We start from the raw sequence: 14,326 nt of genomic DNA, 5'->3' as shown, positions 1-14,326 counted from the left end.
AGTGCCGTGCCCAGCTGATAATCACATAACTGCTTTATAACTGATCCTTAACTATGCAAAACTAATTTCACACACGCACAACAACAGATTAATAAAATGAAGTAAAGTATGATTGGGGGGGGGGGTTGAGTTGATGAGCGAGGGGAAGCAAATGTTGTATAGTTATTAATCACCAAATGTGAATGAAGAACAGGGCGGGCCACTCTATTGTATTGCTCCATTCTAATCTTAAAATGGCATGTACCTTATATCAGTCCACCGAATCAAAGAAGTCTTATCAGACTACTCTGACCTACTTGGGGTAGGCTACACAGTGAGAGCGTGCGTAGTTAGTTGTACATGCCGAATGGCTTTCAATATCTGGGAAAATATCCACCGGGCAGCAGGTGAGCGAGTTTTGGAGAATGTGGTGATGAGTGTTGTGGAGCCTTACATTGGCAAGGGGAGAAATGTCACCGTGGACAATTTCTTAACTTCACTGTCATTAGCAAACAGTTTACTTGCAAAGAAAAACAAGTCTGGTTGGCACCATGAACAAAGTGAGATGGGAGCTCCCTCCCGCTGAACAAAATAAGGCACCTGAGCAGCCATTGTGCTCCACAATGGTGCTAAATAATGACAACGGGAACACAATCAAGAAACAAACGGAGACTATTATGCACCACAAACAAAGGTGTGTCATGCAAGTAAAAGTTAGGCAACTGTTATGGCATGGGAGGACAGCCAAATGAAATCCAACTGATGCCGTTGCATGAAGACGCACACTATGTAAGCATGAGCTGAAGAGAATTGAGTGTTTTTGAATGCTCTATTATCGACACTTATGTGAATTAAAATGCCATTATTGCTTTTGTGTTGTTTCACAATCTATCAAAGCCACTTGGCGCTTATAATGGTATTTAGGCTACTGATGTTTTCATAATTTGACCGCACATTTTGGTGGTTGTTATATATTTAGTTGTTGTAAAAATATTTTGTGTTCCAGCACATGTCCTTTCTGTTTCATAGTTGTAACAAAGGCACTCCATGAATATAATTGATTGAACTCTTGAATTGGAGTGTTTTGGTTGTTTTTTTTTTTTTTTTTTTGTTGGTTGTAGTGTGTTTTTGTTTTTACATCTAGCCTACAGCCCTCAAACTCAACTCTGGACCTCGTAGTCAGTGCCACTTCATTTTGTCATTGTCCCCTCTAATCAGGGACTGATTTAAGACCTGGGACGCCAGGTGTGTGCAATTATCAGGTAGAATAGAAAACCAGCAGGCTCTGGACCTTGTAGGGTAATGCAATTTTAAAGCTGATCCACCCCTTTTCATTTTTTTTTTCTTAAAAAAAGTTGACTACCCCTGGCCTAGAGTAACAATCTAATGAAAATGCTGTTATTATTTGAAATAAAGATCTGAAGGACGCATATTTTCATATGCTATACCTTCTCCCTATCGCCCCTCAACTTTTCTATGGTGGTGGAGGAGGCTTTGGCACCGGTGCGGTGCCAGAGGATCAGAGTATTGGCCTATCTGAATGATTGGCTGGTCATAGCGGAGCTCCGCTGGTTTCCCATATTCAGTCTCTGGGCTTGACAGTGAATCACAAGAAAGTCGTTTTTCTACGGCTCAACACATTTTGTTTCTGGGTCTCGTTCTGGACTCACTTCTGAATCATGCTCTTTGTTCGCGTTCCGGCTCTGTCTGGCACGCTTTCAGCTGGGGCACTCGTGCTTTTCGCGTGTGCCTATGGTTATTGGGTCGGATTGGCCTCTATGATAGCTGTATTGCCGCTGGTATGTCTGAGGCATCTGTTTCAGGGGTGGTTGCTACGTGTCTGTCCGCTTCTCGCCACTGTCATGGATTACTCAAGGTATCGCTGTCGTGCCTAAGGATGTTGAATCCTTGGGGAGACCGGCGAATGCTGTTGCAGGGGGTTCTCGTGGGCCGGGTAGTGTCCCCGCAGGGTAATCATGACATGCTCATCCTTACTGGGATGGGGGAGCGCTGTGTGTGGGCTACTCTGAAAGAGGGATTTGGTCAAGAGCGCAAAGGGCTCTGCATATCGACAATCTAGAGCTACTGACTGTTTTGCTAGCGCTGAGACGGTTCCTTCCAATGTTGTAAGGCCAGCATGTGTTGATAAGGTCTGACAACAGGACGATGGTGGCATACATCAACAGGCAGAGAGACGCGGCCTCTCTGACAGCATGTAGTCGGGATCTATTGTCCCAGGCGCACGGGAGGATTTGGCACCTGCGACCGCAGATAACGGCTCTGTGTGTTTGGCCCCTGAAGGCTGAATTTGACGGTTACGGGGTTTACCGAGAGAGTTGTGTACATAAGTGGTGCGCATTTGAGGGTTGGTGTCAGGTTGAAGGATTTTCTCATCGTCTGTGCTCTTTGGTAGACATAATAGACACCTTTTTGAGCAGGACTTTTCTTTTTCCACATTTCCGGTTTACACTATATGGCCAAAAGTATGTGGACACCTGCTTGTCAAACATCCTCATTCCAAAATGATGGTCATTAATATGGAGTTTGTCCCCCTTGCTGCTATAACAGACTCCACTCTTCTGGCAAGGATTTCCACTAGATGTTGGAACATTGCTGCAGGGACTTGCTTCCATACAGCCACGAGCACTAGTGAGGTCGGGCGCTGGTGTTGGGCGATTTAGGCCTTGCTCGCAGTCGGTGTTCCAATACATCCCAAAGGTGTTTGATGGGGTTGAGGTCAGGGCTCTGTGCAGGCCAGTCAAGTTCTTCCACACCAATCTCAACAAACATTTTTTGTATGGACCTCGCATTGGGGCGTTGTCATGCTGAAACAGGAAAGGACCTTCCGCAAACTGTTGCCACAAAGTTGGAAGCACTCCAAGGTGACGTTACGTCCTAATGCAATTTGCGCCCAACATTATGCCTATGTCTTACAGGTCTTTTCCTTTCTCACCACCACCGTTTGCTTCCAGTGAAGAACAGAGGTTGCATGGCCTGTGTCCAGTGCACGCTTTACGCACGTACAGTGCATTCTGAAAGTATTCAAACCCTTTGCTATGAGACTTGAAATTGAGCTCAGGTGCATCCAGTTTTCTTTGATTGTCCTTGAGATGTTTCTGCAACTTGATTGGAGTCCACCTGTGGTATATTCAATTGATTGGACATGTTTTGGAAAGGCACACACCTGTCTATATAAGGTCCCACAGTTGCCAGTGCATGTCAGAGCAAAAACTTAGCCATGAGGTCGAAGGAATTATCCGTAGAGCTTCGAGACAGGATTGTGTCGAGGCACAGATCTGGGGAAGGGTACTAAACAATTTCTGCAGCATTGAAGTTCCCCAAGAACGCAGTGGCCTCCATCATTCTTAAATGGAAGAAGTTTGGAACCACCAAGACTCTTCCTAGAGCTAGCTGCCTGGCCAAACTGAGCAATCGGGGGAGAAGGGCCTTGGTCAGGGAGGTGACCAAGAACCCGATGGTTGCTCTGACAGAGCTCCAGAGTTCCTCTGTGGACAGAGAACCTTCATGATTGAAAACCATCTCTGCAGCACTCTCACCAATCAGGCCAGACTGAAACCACTCCTCAGTAAAAGGCACATGACAGTCTACCTGGAGTTTGCCAAAAGATAGTTAAAGAACTCTGACTGTAAGTAAAAGATTCTCTGGTCTGATGCTGTGGGGGTGTTTCAGTGGCATGGACTGGGATACTAGGTTTGTGGGAAAGATGAATGGAGCAAGGTACAGAGATCCTTGATGAAAACCTACTCCAGAGCACTCAGGATCTCGGGTGAGGGTTCACTTTCCAACAGGACAACGACCCTAAGCACACAGCCAAGACAACGCAGGAGTGGCTTTGTTGAGTGGCCCAGCCAGAGCCCGGACTTAAACCCGATTTGAACATCTCTGGAAAGACCTGAAAATAGCTGTGACGCGATGTTCCCCATCCAACATGACCGAGCGTGAGAGGATATTCAGAGAAGAATGTGTGTGGAATGGGTGTGGCAAGCTTGTAGCGTCATACCCAAGGCTGTAATCGCCGCCAAAGGTGCTTCAACAAAGTACTGAGTGAAGGGTCTGAATACTTAAGTTATTGTGATATTTCAGTGCATTTTCTTTAATACATTCTGAAAGAAATCCTGTTTTTGCTTTGTCATTATGGGGTATTGTGTGTAGATTGATGGGGAGGGGAATGTTTTAAATCCATTTTGGAATAAGGCTGTAATGTAACAAATTGTAGAAAAGTCAAGGGGTTGTAATACTTTCCAAATGCACTGTCTATGGATAGGCACAAGCATGTCTGTTTGTGACCAGCTTTTTTGTCCGTTTCGCAAATCCAGCTTGGGGTAGGGTGCTTTATAAACTGTGTCATTCTAATTGGATTATGGAGGCTATCTCCCTGGCGTATAGCAAAGGGCAAGGGTTGCCTAGCGGTGTGCCTGCTCACTCTACTAGGGGTGTGGTGGCTTCTTGGGCATTGTTCAGGGACTTGCTGATATCTGTGCTGCAGCGAGTTAGGGTTCCCCACATACTGTACCCATGTGTTTTTTAATTGTTTGGCTGTAACTGCTTCCAGTGTGGCTCATAGTGTTCTTATGGCTGGGTCCGGGAGTGGCTGTTGAGCAGCGTGCAGGTTGCATATTTATCCGGGTTACCACAGTTGCCCTGTGGGATTTAGCCTTGGGCTTGCCTTGGTTTCCTGCAGTGTGCATGATTTCAAGTTTTTCAGATTCAGTGAAATCCTTAGGTGTCTGTATGAGGCCTTTGAAACCGGTTAGGTCTATGGACTTGGTCGATGTTAGACAGCATTTTGTCTGGGTTATCACAGCTTCCCTGTGGTGTTGAGCCTTGATGTGTGGCACACAGTGTGCATTTATCAGGGTTACCACAGTTCCCTGTGGGTTTGTACCTTGGGCTGCTGTGGCAGTGTGCGGATACTCTGTTTCCAGGTTACTGCAGGTTTTCTGTGGGTTTGATCCTCTGCTGCCGTGTTTCATCGACTCTGGTCGATGCTATGTAGCGAGCACGTGCGCTTTACCAAGTAATGACAAGTGTTGTATTGGACTTGTGGTTCCTTTTTTGTATTTTCAGGCACTCAAGTTAAGTATTGTTCCAGGACCCATGGGGTCTGGACTTTGGGTGCGGTGGCAGCGTGTCAGTACGCAATAGCCAAGTTGTAGCAGGTTCTGGTTCCCTATGTTGGGCTATGACAGTACAGGTTTCTCGGCTAAGTATTAAGGGGAAAATGTGTTTTCTGTAACACCTTTTTGGAGCCGGTGAAGCCCCCTAGTTTGGTACCCTTTGAGCCAGCTTTGGGCATGATTGTATGTTCCCCGTAGTATGTTATACTGAGTGACTGACTGACAAAGGGAACATATAGTTATGAATACAACTACTCTTCCCAAAAGGAGAGAACGATGTATAACATTTTGGCCCGTGCAGTCAGGTGGGTTTGGGCTCGCTGAAGAGCGGTACTGAATTGAGGAAAAATATGTGATCCCCGGGTTTATAGCCGGGAAGCCAGGGCTTCCAAGGGTGGACTCTGCATCTATTTGCCCGTTGTGCGTGATTTCCGTTTGCTTCAGGATTTGACGCCCCATAGTATGTTATACCTCATTCCCTCCTTCAGGGAACAGTAGTTAGATTCATAACTGTAAATGTTCTTATTGGAGATTTTGCTCCCCACTGAATACGCCCATGGATAGGGCCCTTCAGGCAGGTGGTATGGTAAGCTGCTGCCCTCTTATTTTATGTTCCCTAGTGTAGCCAGTGTTAAGTTGAACCAGTATCTTTCACTATCTGCTGCGTCATTAATTAACGTGTCTTATTGTTGTTCTATTGGTATTGTCCCTCACAGGTGAAACACACACCCGTATCCAGGAAAAGCTGGAGACCAAGGTCTGGGACCCTGACAACCAGCTCAAAGACCCCCAGATTGACCAGTTCCTGGTGGTGGCTCGGTGAGTGTCCCCTGGTCCCCCTTCATCTGTCACAGGTTGCCCTGGTTACGTTACAACCCGGCCCTGTTGCTATGGAGGTTCTTGTCGTCGGGACGTTGTCAGGGTGCCTCGTGAGCTTGGTGCAAATTCTGATTTGAGTTTCGAAGTCCTCCTTTTGGTTTAATTGTAGCACAGTCATTTCCTGTAGACATCTTTGAATGATCTTGCCTAAGCAGTGTAGTAGCAGGAGGACCCCAGTCAGACACACAGCATGTTTGTCCCTGTTTTTGGAGGGAATCGACATTGTAGTGAAAGACTCCTTGATTACATCAAGCTGGAGTGCCATCTTGTGGCCATATGATGTAAATTGACACATTTACTAAACCCCATCTGATTGGGTATCAAAATGCCCAGACAAAAATAAGTTCATAATGTGTGTGTTTCAGTACTGGGTTTGTCATAGATTCTAATTATGATATTTGATGTGTGTGTGTGTGTGTGTGTGTGTGTGTTCCAGTGCTGTGGGGACGTTTGCCAGAGCCCTGGACTGCAGTAGCTCCATCCGTCAACCCAGCCTGCATATGAGTGCTGCAGCAGCCTCTAGAGACATCACACTGGTGAGACACACACACTTTGTCCATGTCCCATGGTGACGAGACAGTCAGCAAGTCCTCCACTACCCCCTAAACTAACGGACATCTACCTTGCCGTAATTTGTAGCAGAAATGTACATTGTATTCTAATATTTATCTAATACTATATGCAACATCACATATTTACAAAAACCTGAATAATGCGACCTGTGCCAAAATCACCACGACCTAATCTCCCCCCTTCTAGTTCCATGCCATGGACACCCTGCAGAAGAACGGTTACGACCTAGCCAAGGCCATGTCCACGCTGGTCCCACAGGGCGGGCCGGTCCTCTGCCGTGACGAGATGGAGGAGTGGAGTGCCTCGGAGGCCATGCTGTTTGAGGAGGCCCTGGAGAAGTACGGCAAGGACTTTAACGACATCCGCCAGGACTTTGTAAGTAGTGAACACTCATCTCAATGACACCCCTACGGTCCTTCATTCATGACTCCAAGGTCATGTTCATTAGGGCACACAATGGAAAATGCTATAAAACATTTAGCCAAGAAAAGCAAAAATGATTCTGTTTGCCCCTACCTTTTTTTTTTTTGGGGAGAGATATCTTAACACCTTCCTTGTTGTCATGATATGCACCTATGGTGTTATGTTCTACTGGTCACAGATGACATTGGTGATTCTGATTTGTGTGGTGTTTATACCTCTTCTTTTTTTTAGTTACCATGGAAGTCACTAGCCAGTGTGGTCCAGTTCTACTACATGTGGAAGACTACTGACCGCTACATCCAACAGGTAATTCACCTCTCAATGACAATATGACATGGTTTGTATTTGTCAGTTGTTTCACTGATGTATAAATAGTAGTTTCATTCACGCCTATCAAATGTTATTAGTCACATGCGCTGAATACAACCGGTGTAGACCTTACAGTGAAATGCTTATTTACGAGCCCCTAACCAACAATGCAGCTTAAAAAAATAATATGGACAAGAATAGGAAATAAAAGTAACAAGTAATTCATGAGTAGCAGTAAAATAACAATAGCGAGACTATATACAGGGGGGTACCAGTACAATGTGCGGGGTCACCAGTTAGTTGAGGTAATATGTACATGTAGGTCTTAAAGTGACTAAAGTAGATAACAGAGTAGCAGTGGTGTTAAAGAAGGGGGGGTGCGCGCAGGTAATGCAAATAGGCTGGATAGGCTGATTAGAGTCTTATGGCTTGGGTGTAGAAGTTGTTTCGAAGCCTCTTGGACCTAGACTTGGTGCTCCGGTACCACTTGCCATGCGGTAACAGAGAGAATAGTCTGACTAGGGTGACTGGAGTCTTTGACAATTTTTAGGGCCTTCCTCCGACACCTGGGGTATAGAGGTATACACCTGCCTGGTAAAGAGGTCCTGGATGGCAGGAAGCTTGGCCCCAGTGATGTACTTGGCCGTACGCACTACCCTCTGTAGTTCCTTGCAGTCGGAGGCCGAGCAGTTGCCATACCAGGCAGTGATGCAAACAGTCAGGATGCTCTCGATGGTGCAGCTGTAGAAGCATTTGAGGACCTATACAAAATGTTTTCAGTCTCCTGAGCGGGAATAGGTTTTGTTGTGCCCTCTTCACGACTGTCTTGGTGTGCTTGGACGTTGTTGGTGATGTGGACAACAAGGAACTTTAAGCACTCAACCCTCTCCAATAACCTACTTGCGATTCCTGTGCTAATTGTATCAAATGTTTATACCCTTTCAGAAACGACTAAAGGCAGCAGAAGCAGACAGCAAGCTGAAGCAGGTGTACATCCCCACCTAGTGAGTATCGGTCTGAACTGCATTCTCCTCAATATTACTATCCTTGCGTCAAATACCATTATGACACATTTTCCCCTCCCTCCAGCACCAAACCCAACCCCAACCAGATCATGGCTCCTGGTAACAAGCCTGGCATGAACGGGGCCGCTGGCTTCCAGAAAGGACTGAGCTGCGAGAGCTGCCATAGTGAGTACATGTGTCTTGAAAGTCTCTCTCTCTATGTCTCACTGTATTGATAAATGCGTGTTTGTACCTTTTAACGTCATGCAATTTTTTACATTTTTTTTTTTGTGAACAAATCTTTATTCATTTTCTTGTTGGGCGGGGCTACACGCACAATACACACGTTCAGATAATGTAATAGTTGGCTTGCTTCACAGAGCCAAAAAGTATGTGTAAAGAGAGAAAGAATACATAAATGAGCCTCCTCCCACCCCACCACTTGGAAACCATGTTTCCCACCCCTCTCCAGCAACCATCCCATACCACCCCTTGTCTGTGGGTCTGAAAGCAAAGAATGTAAAACAGATAAAAATGTGTACATTTACACTATCCTCAGAAAGAATTCACACCCCTTGACTTTTTCCGTATTTTGTTTTTACACTCTGAATTTAAAATGGATTGAATTTCAATTTTGTCACTGCCCTTCACACAATACACCCATAATTTCAAACGGATATTATTAATTACACTTTGGATGGTTTATCAATACACCCAGTCACTGCAAAGATACAGCTCTCCTTCCTAACTCAGTTGCCGGAGAGGAAAGAAACAACTCAGGAATTTCACCATGAGGCCAATGGTGACTTTAAAATCTACAGTTTAATTGCTGTGAAAGAATAAAACTGAGGATGGATCAACAACATTGTAGTTATTCAACAATACTAACCTAATTGACAGAGTGAAAAGAAGGAATCCTGTACAGAATAAAATGTTTCCAAAACATGCATCCTGTTTGCAATAAGACGCTCAAGTAAAACCTTTTTTTAAGGTATCTGTGACCAACAGATGCATATCTGTATTCCCAGTCATGTGAAATCCATAGATTAGGACCTAATTCATTCATTGAAATTGACGGAATTCCTTAAATGAATTGTATCTTAGTAAAAAAAAAAAAAAATGTTGCATGTTACATTAAATTAGTTTACTTTGTGTGTGTCATATATATTTTCATGTTTGGCCTTAATAGATTGTTTATTTATTGGGCTTTAGCTCAGATTATTCTTTAGTCAAATATTTGTCTAGGCCTCAATTGTTTTTTGCCTCTCACCATTCATTCGCACTGTTTGATCATTCGTATGTTATAACTTCAAATACTAACTGTATCCACTTGGCAATTGGGAGTTGGTGAGGTGAGTGCCATCTAAGAGCCAACATAATTTTTGCTTTTTGCAGCAGTGCTGCCTGCCAGCAGTAATAGTCTCTGATGTATTGATCTTCAAGGAGCTATCATCGTTAAGTAGCATTAGTAGATGCAAAGTATTGAATATTTACATTCATGCACTTTGGAAATGAATGGTGTAATTTTGTCCCAGAAGCATTTAACTACAGGGCACTCTCACATCGTGTGAGTTAAGGGACACGGTGAACAGTTGGGAGTTGGGGCCAATTTCATTGCAAAATGTTTCTTGCTGTTAAATAGTCTGAACAAACTTAAAATGTGTAAATTGATGGTTCGGATTACGGGATGCCATGGTCATAATTTTCAATTTTCTGTGGTTAAAGGGTTGTTCATATTCACTTAAATCTGTGGACCATCATTTTTTTAAATAGCTTGCTCAGAATATGAGCTTTCCAAAAGTAGTTTATATATTATAGAGATCATTCCTTTTGGGAGCCCAGATAATCATTCGATGGTTCGGTAGTTGGGATTTCCGTGGGACTCCATAGGCCAGCATACTAGACCTAAGTTGTAAAAAAGGAGTTGCCTGATAATGTTTTTCAAATCTAGGAATGTTTTCAAACCATTACAGTCCATGATATTGGCATGGGTACGGATTCCCAGTTACGTTGTTATAACATTTTGCGCCAAATAGAAAATTGTGTGAGCAATAATCGGACCAAAGCGTAGTTTACATTAAGGGATAGAGTGAGCTCAAAGTATTGGGACAGTGACACATTTTTGTTGTTGGCATCCTCCACCGGGATTTGTCTATGATCTTCAAAGTGTTTTGGGAGGGATTGAGATATATTGTTTGCGTGGTCCGTCGATTGGAGATATTGGTGTAAATTCTTTCGATTGTCTAATTGCCAGAGCCAGGGGCTCCATAGACAATACAAATAGTGTTTATTTTCTTGTGAGCTAATACACACACCTTGCCTCTTCCAGCTGCCCAGTCAGCACAGTGGTACGCATGGGGTCCTCCCAACATGCAGTGCAGACTGTGTGCCTCCTGTTGGATCTACTGGAAGAAGTATGGAGGCCTGAAGACCCCCACACAGTTAGAGGGCGCTGCAAGATCTGTCTCGGTACGTCTGCTTTCACTAACCAGCTTCCCTAAACCTCGGTTCATCTCCGTAGCCTTAAGTGATTTCCTTTCCTTTATCTACATTGGACAGGGAAGTGTGCGTTCATATTTTCATTTCATAATTCCTAGTGGGCATCCACCTTGTTGCTTTCACCTACCCTGTGTTATCAGACCATTACAGCGGCAGGAGACAAGGAGAAGAAGCCACTGTAGACTAGACTAGTGAGATGGCTGTGCTCGCCGGAATCTTTCGGACATCCCTACGCTAACCCTTAATCTTACCATAAACCCTTAGTTAACCATTTTAAATTTCAACTTCAATGGGGGGTAGGAACATCCCAAGGATCCCGGATAGAATGGACCCTATTGCAATGGACCCTAAACAGTCAGTCTGACCAGTCATGATATTGCAATATGTTAACTTGACTCTTTTGGCCCCTCAGGAGTCCACTCCGCGCGGTCACATGACCCGCCAGGAGGTGCAAGGCCTGTCCCCGTTCACGACGAGCGGGGGGCGCGCCAAGCTGCTGGCCAAGAACCGGCAGACATTCATCCTGCAGACCACCAAGCTGACTCGTATTGCCCGCCGCGTCTGCACTGACATCCTGCAGCCCCGCCGCGCGGCACGCCGCCCCTACGCCTCCATCAATGCAAACGCCGTCAAGGCAGAGTGTGAGTAGAGGAGATACTTTATACACACACACACACACACACACACACACACACACACACACACACACACACACACACACACACACACACACACACACAGTGTGTATATGTAGACACCCACACACACTCAGACATGTGATTTTCACACATGCACTGCTTATCGTCATCTTTTCTTCCTCAGGTATGATAAGGTTGCCTAAAGCAACCAAGGCCCCTATAAAGAACCGCTCTATCCCTCGACCACCGCTGGCCACTATAGTGAAGGAACTGGGTGAGAATCTACCAACCACCAGAGAGCTCCTAAGAGATCTTTTTATTTATTACTTCTCAAAACAGCATTGTGAACTATTGGGACTCAAAACACTTGCCTGTAGCTTTCCCCTACAATCCTCTTTTAATACTCTTTATAGCTTCAATGCAATTGTTAGGCTCCTTCCTGTTGTAAGTGTCTTGATTTTGGTTTGTGATTTATGCCTCCCCTGTCCTCTCCCTAGCCATCCAGGCTCCACTCAAGCTGAAGGCCCCCAGAGGCGCTCCCACACCCATCAACCGCAACCAGGCCAACCAGCCCCGCGGGGGATCAGGCCTGCTCGGGAAGAGGCCCTTTGACAGTAGCGTGAGTACTCCTCAGTCCTCACACACAAACACACCACAACCACCATTTTGACTTCCCCGATCTGTCAGTCAAACCATATATGTGACACTGACTGGTTCTTGTTTGGTATAGACGGCCTGTTATCTTTCCTCTGTTAATGTAACCTTGGATAGCGTCTCTTGTCCCAGGCTACTCAGACTGTGGAGACGGAGAGACTAGCAAACTGGTTCTGGTTCCTCTGTTACAATGGGAGATTCACTGACTGGAGCCCGACCGATAAATCTGTTGACCAATAATTGTCGGCCGATATTAGCCTTTCACTGAAAAAAATAAATAAATATATATATATATAATATTTTTATTCCACAGATAAAGCGCCAATATTATATACATAGAATAAACATACGTCTGCACATTTGCGGTCATTTTTATTTTATTTCCGATGGTTGCCTGACTAGGGCTCTCTACCAGCTGCTCATTGAACATCGTTCAGCCCTAGGTCACAATGTGCACGAGTTGGCATGGTGGTTTGACAGTGAGTAGCTTGTTACAGCCAGTGTATTTGAATAGGTAAATCATCAAATGTACACTTCAAGCAAGCAGCCCTGTCCTCATCACATTCTCACTTAGTTAACATGGTTAGCTTAGCTATCAAGCCAGCAAGGTAGTTAGCTTAGCTAGCTAGCAATCTGTTCTACTAATGTGCTGACACTCGTCCTAGATACAAAAATAACTCTTACTGTCTGGGCCTATTTGAGCTATGGGATTTATTTATTTAGTTTTCCCAAATATGCAATCTGAAAAAAGCAAGACATTTGCTGCAGGTCTATCATTCATCTGTTTGCATTCTTTATGAGATGAGTAGCTAATGTTAGCTAGCTAGCTAGCTAGCTAGCTAGCTAGCTAGTTAGCTAGCTAGCTAAATTAGAATGTGCGACTAAAACCAGTGTGGAAAGCATTTGCCTGCATGTCCCTTGTGACACATTTGGTAGAGCATGGCTCTTGCAACGCCAGGGTTGTGGGTTCTCGTCCCACGGGACCAGTGCGAAAAATCTATGCGCTCACTACTATTAGTCGCTCTAGATAAGAACATCTGCTACATTACAAAAAAACGAAATAAATGTTTTCAGTCACCATTTGCAGTTGAAATGTATAGCCAATACATTTTGTATACCACCCTGTATCCCACTGCCGGCTTGTCTCGGAAGCTAAGCAGGGTTGATCATGACCGGTCCCTGGATGGGAGACCCAGCAGGAGGCACTCTTTCCTCTGGTCTTTAAAAAAAATAGCCCAATGCCCCAGGGCAGGGATTGGGGACATTGCCCTGTGTAAGGTGCCGTCTTTCGAATGGGACGTTAAACAGGTGTCCTGACTCTGGTCACTAAATATCCCATGGCACTTATTGTAAGGGTGTTAATCCTGGTGTCATGGCTAAATTCCCAATCTGCCCCTTGTACCATCACGGTCCCTTAATCTTTCCCAGCTTCCAATTGGCTCATTCATTCCCTCCCCACTGTAACTATACACCAGGTCATTGCTGTACATGAGAATGTGTTCTCAGTCAACTTAGCTGGTAAATAAAACATTGTATTGTATAACAGTGTAATGAAGCAAACATTGTCGTAATGAATAGCTAGCTTTTACTTGTCATAACAAACTCTCATTGCTAGGTTGCCATTAAGTGTTTGCATGACCTTTTGATTCTTGTAAACCCTGTGGTATATCTACTCAATACAAATGCTGACACCTAGTGGTCACATTACAAACGGCATGTTACTGCATTTCAAAGCTTATTTGTGAACAGTGCAGTTTCAGATTTACTTTGAGGCAGTTTAATTCAGCGAGTCACCCTTTGTGGTGGTTTAGCACAAACACTTCTACATACTTCTTATCCACTGCTGTAGATGGGCATATCTTTAAGTAGTAGCTAAAAAGGTAAACTAAAATAGTTTTGTATTTACTGTCGTATTTATAGAGGATAAAGTTGGTTTTGATGGATATTCTGTAAACCAGAAAATGTTCTTAAATGTACATTTTAAATATTTTGTTAAGAAATCATAATTTAGAGTGTCTGCTTATTCTTTGGAGCACAATTTGTGCAAAAAACATTTGGGATAAAAAACTATATCGGCAAACTATATCTTTTGCTTCCATAAAATTGGTATAGGACCCAAAAATTCCATATCAGTCGGGTTCTACCACTGACCATCTGTCCATCTCCCTCCTCTACCTTTGCGCAAAGCAGCATCAGCACAACTTGGGCCAAGTGGCTACACACGTACACA

The 14,326-nt window shown here is 44.4% G+C and overlaps 1 protein-coding gene across 1 annotated transcript in view; it reads left to right on the top strand.

The window, feature by feature from the left end:
• The window catches only part of LOC118368652 (metastasis-associated protein MTA2-like), a 30,523-nt gene that overhangs the window by 12,437 nt on the left and 3,760 nt on the right, over positions 1-14,326 (top strand). Inside the window, exons 7-16 of the mRNA XM_035752927.2 lie at positions 5,834-5,936; positions 6,433-6,532; positions 6,756-6,944; positions 7,224-7,298; positions 8,247-8,305; positions 8,391-8,491; positions 10,635-10,774; positions 11,217-11,445; positions 11,627-11,716; positions 11,940-12,061. Of these exons, the coding sequence (XP_035608820.1) occupies positions 5,834-5,936; positions 6,433-6,532; positions 6,756-6,944; positions 7,224-7,298; positions 8,247-8,305; positions 8,391-8,491; positions 10,635-10,774; positions 11,217-11,445; positions 11,627-11,716; positions 11,940-12,061 (1,208 nt within the window). The remainder of the gene's footprint in view (positions 1-5,833; positions 5,937-6,432; positions 6,533-6,755; positions 6,945-7,223; positions 7,299-8,246; positions 8,306-8,390; positions 8,492-10,634; positions 10,775-11,216; positions 11,446-11,626; positions 11,717-11,939; positions 12,062-14,326) is intronic.

The sequence above is a fragment of the Oncorhynchus keta genome, chromosome 35 (genome assembly GCF_023373465.1).
Source record: "Oncorhynchus keta strain PuntledgeMale-10-30-2019 chromosome 35, Oket_V2, whole genome shotgun sequence".
NCBI classification, from domain to species: Eukaryota; Metazoa; Chordata; class Actinopteri; order Salmoniformes; family Salmonidae; genus Oncorhynchus; species Oncorhynchus keta.
The sequence above is the reverse complement of the archived record's forward strand: the minus strand, read 5'-3'. Positions and strand labels throughout refer to the sequence as shown.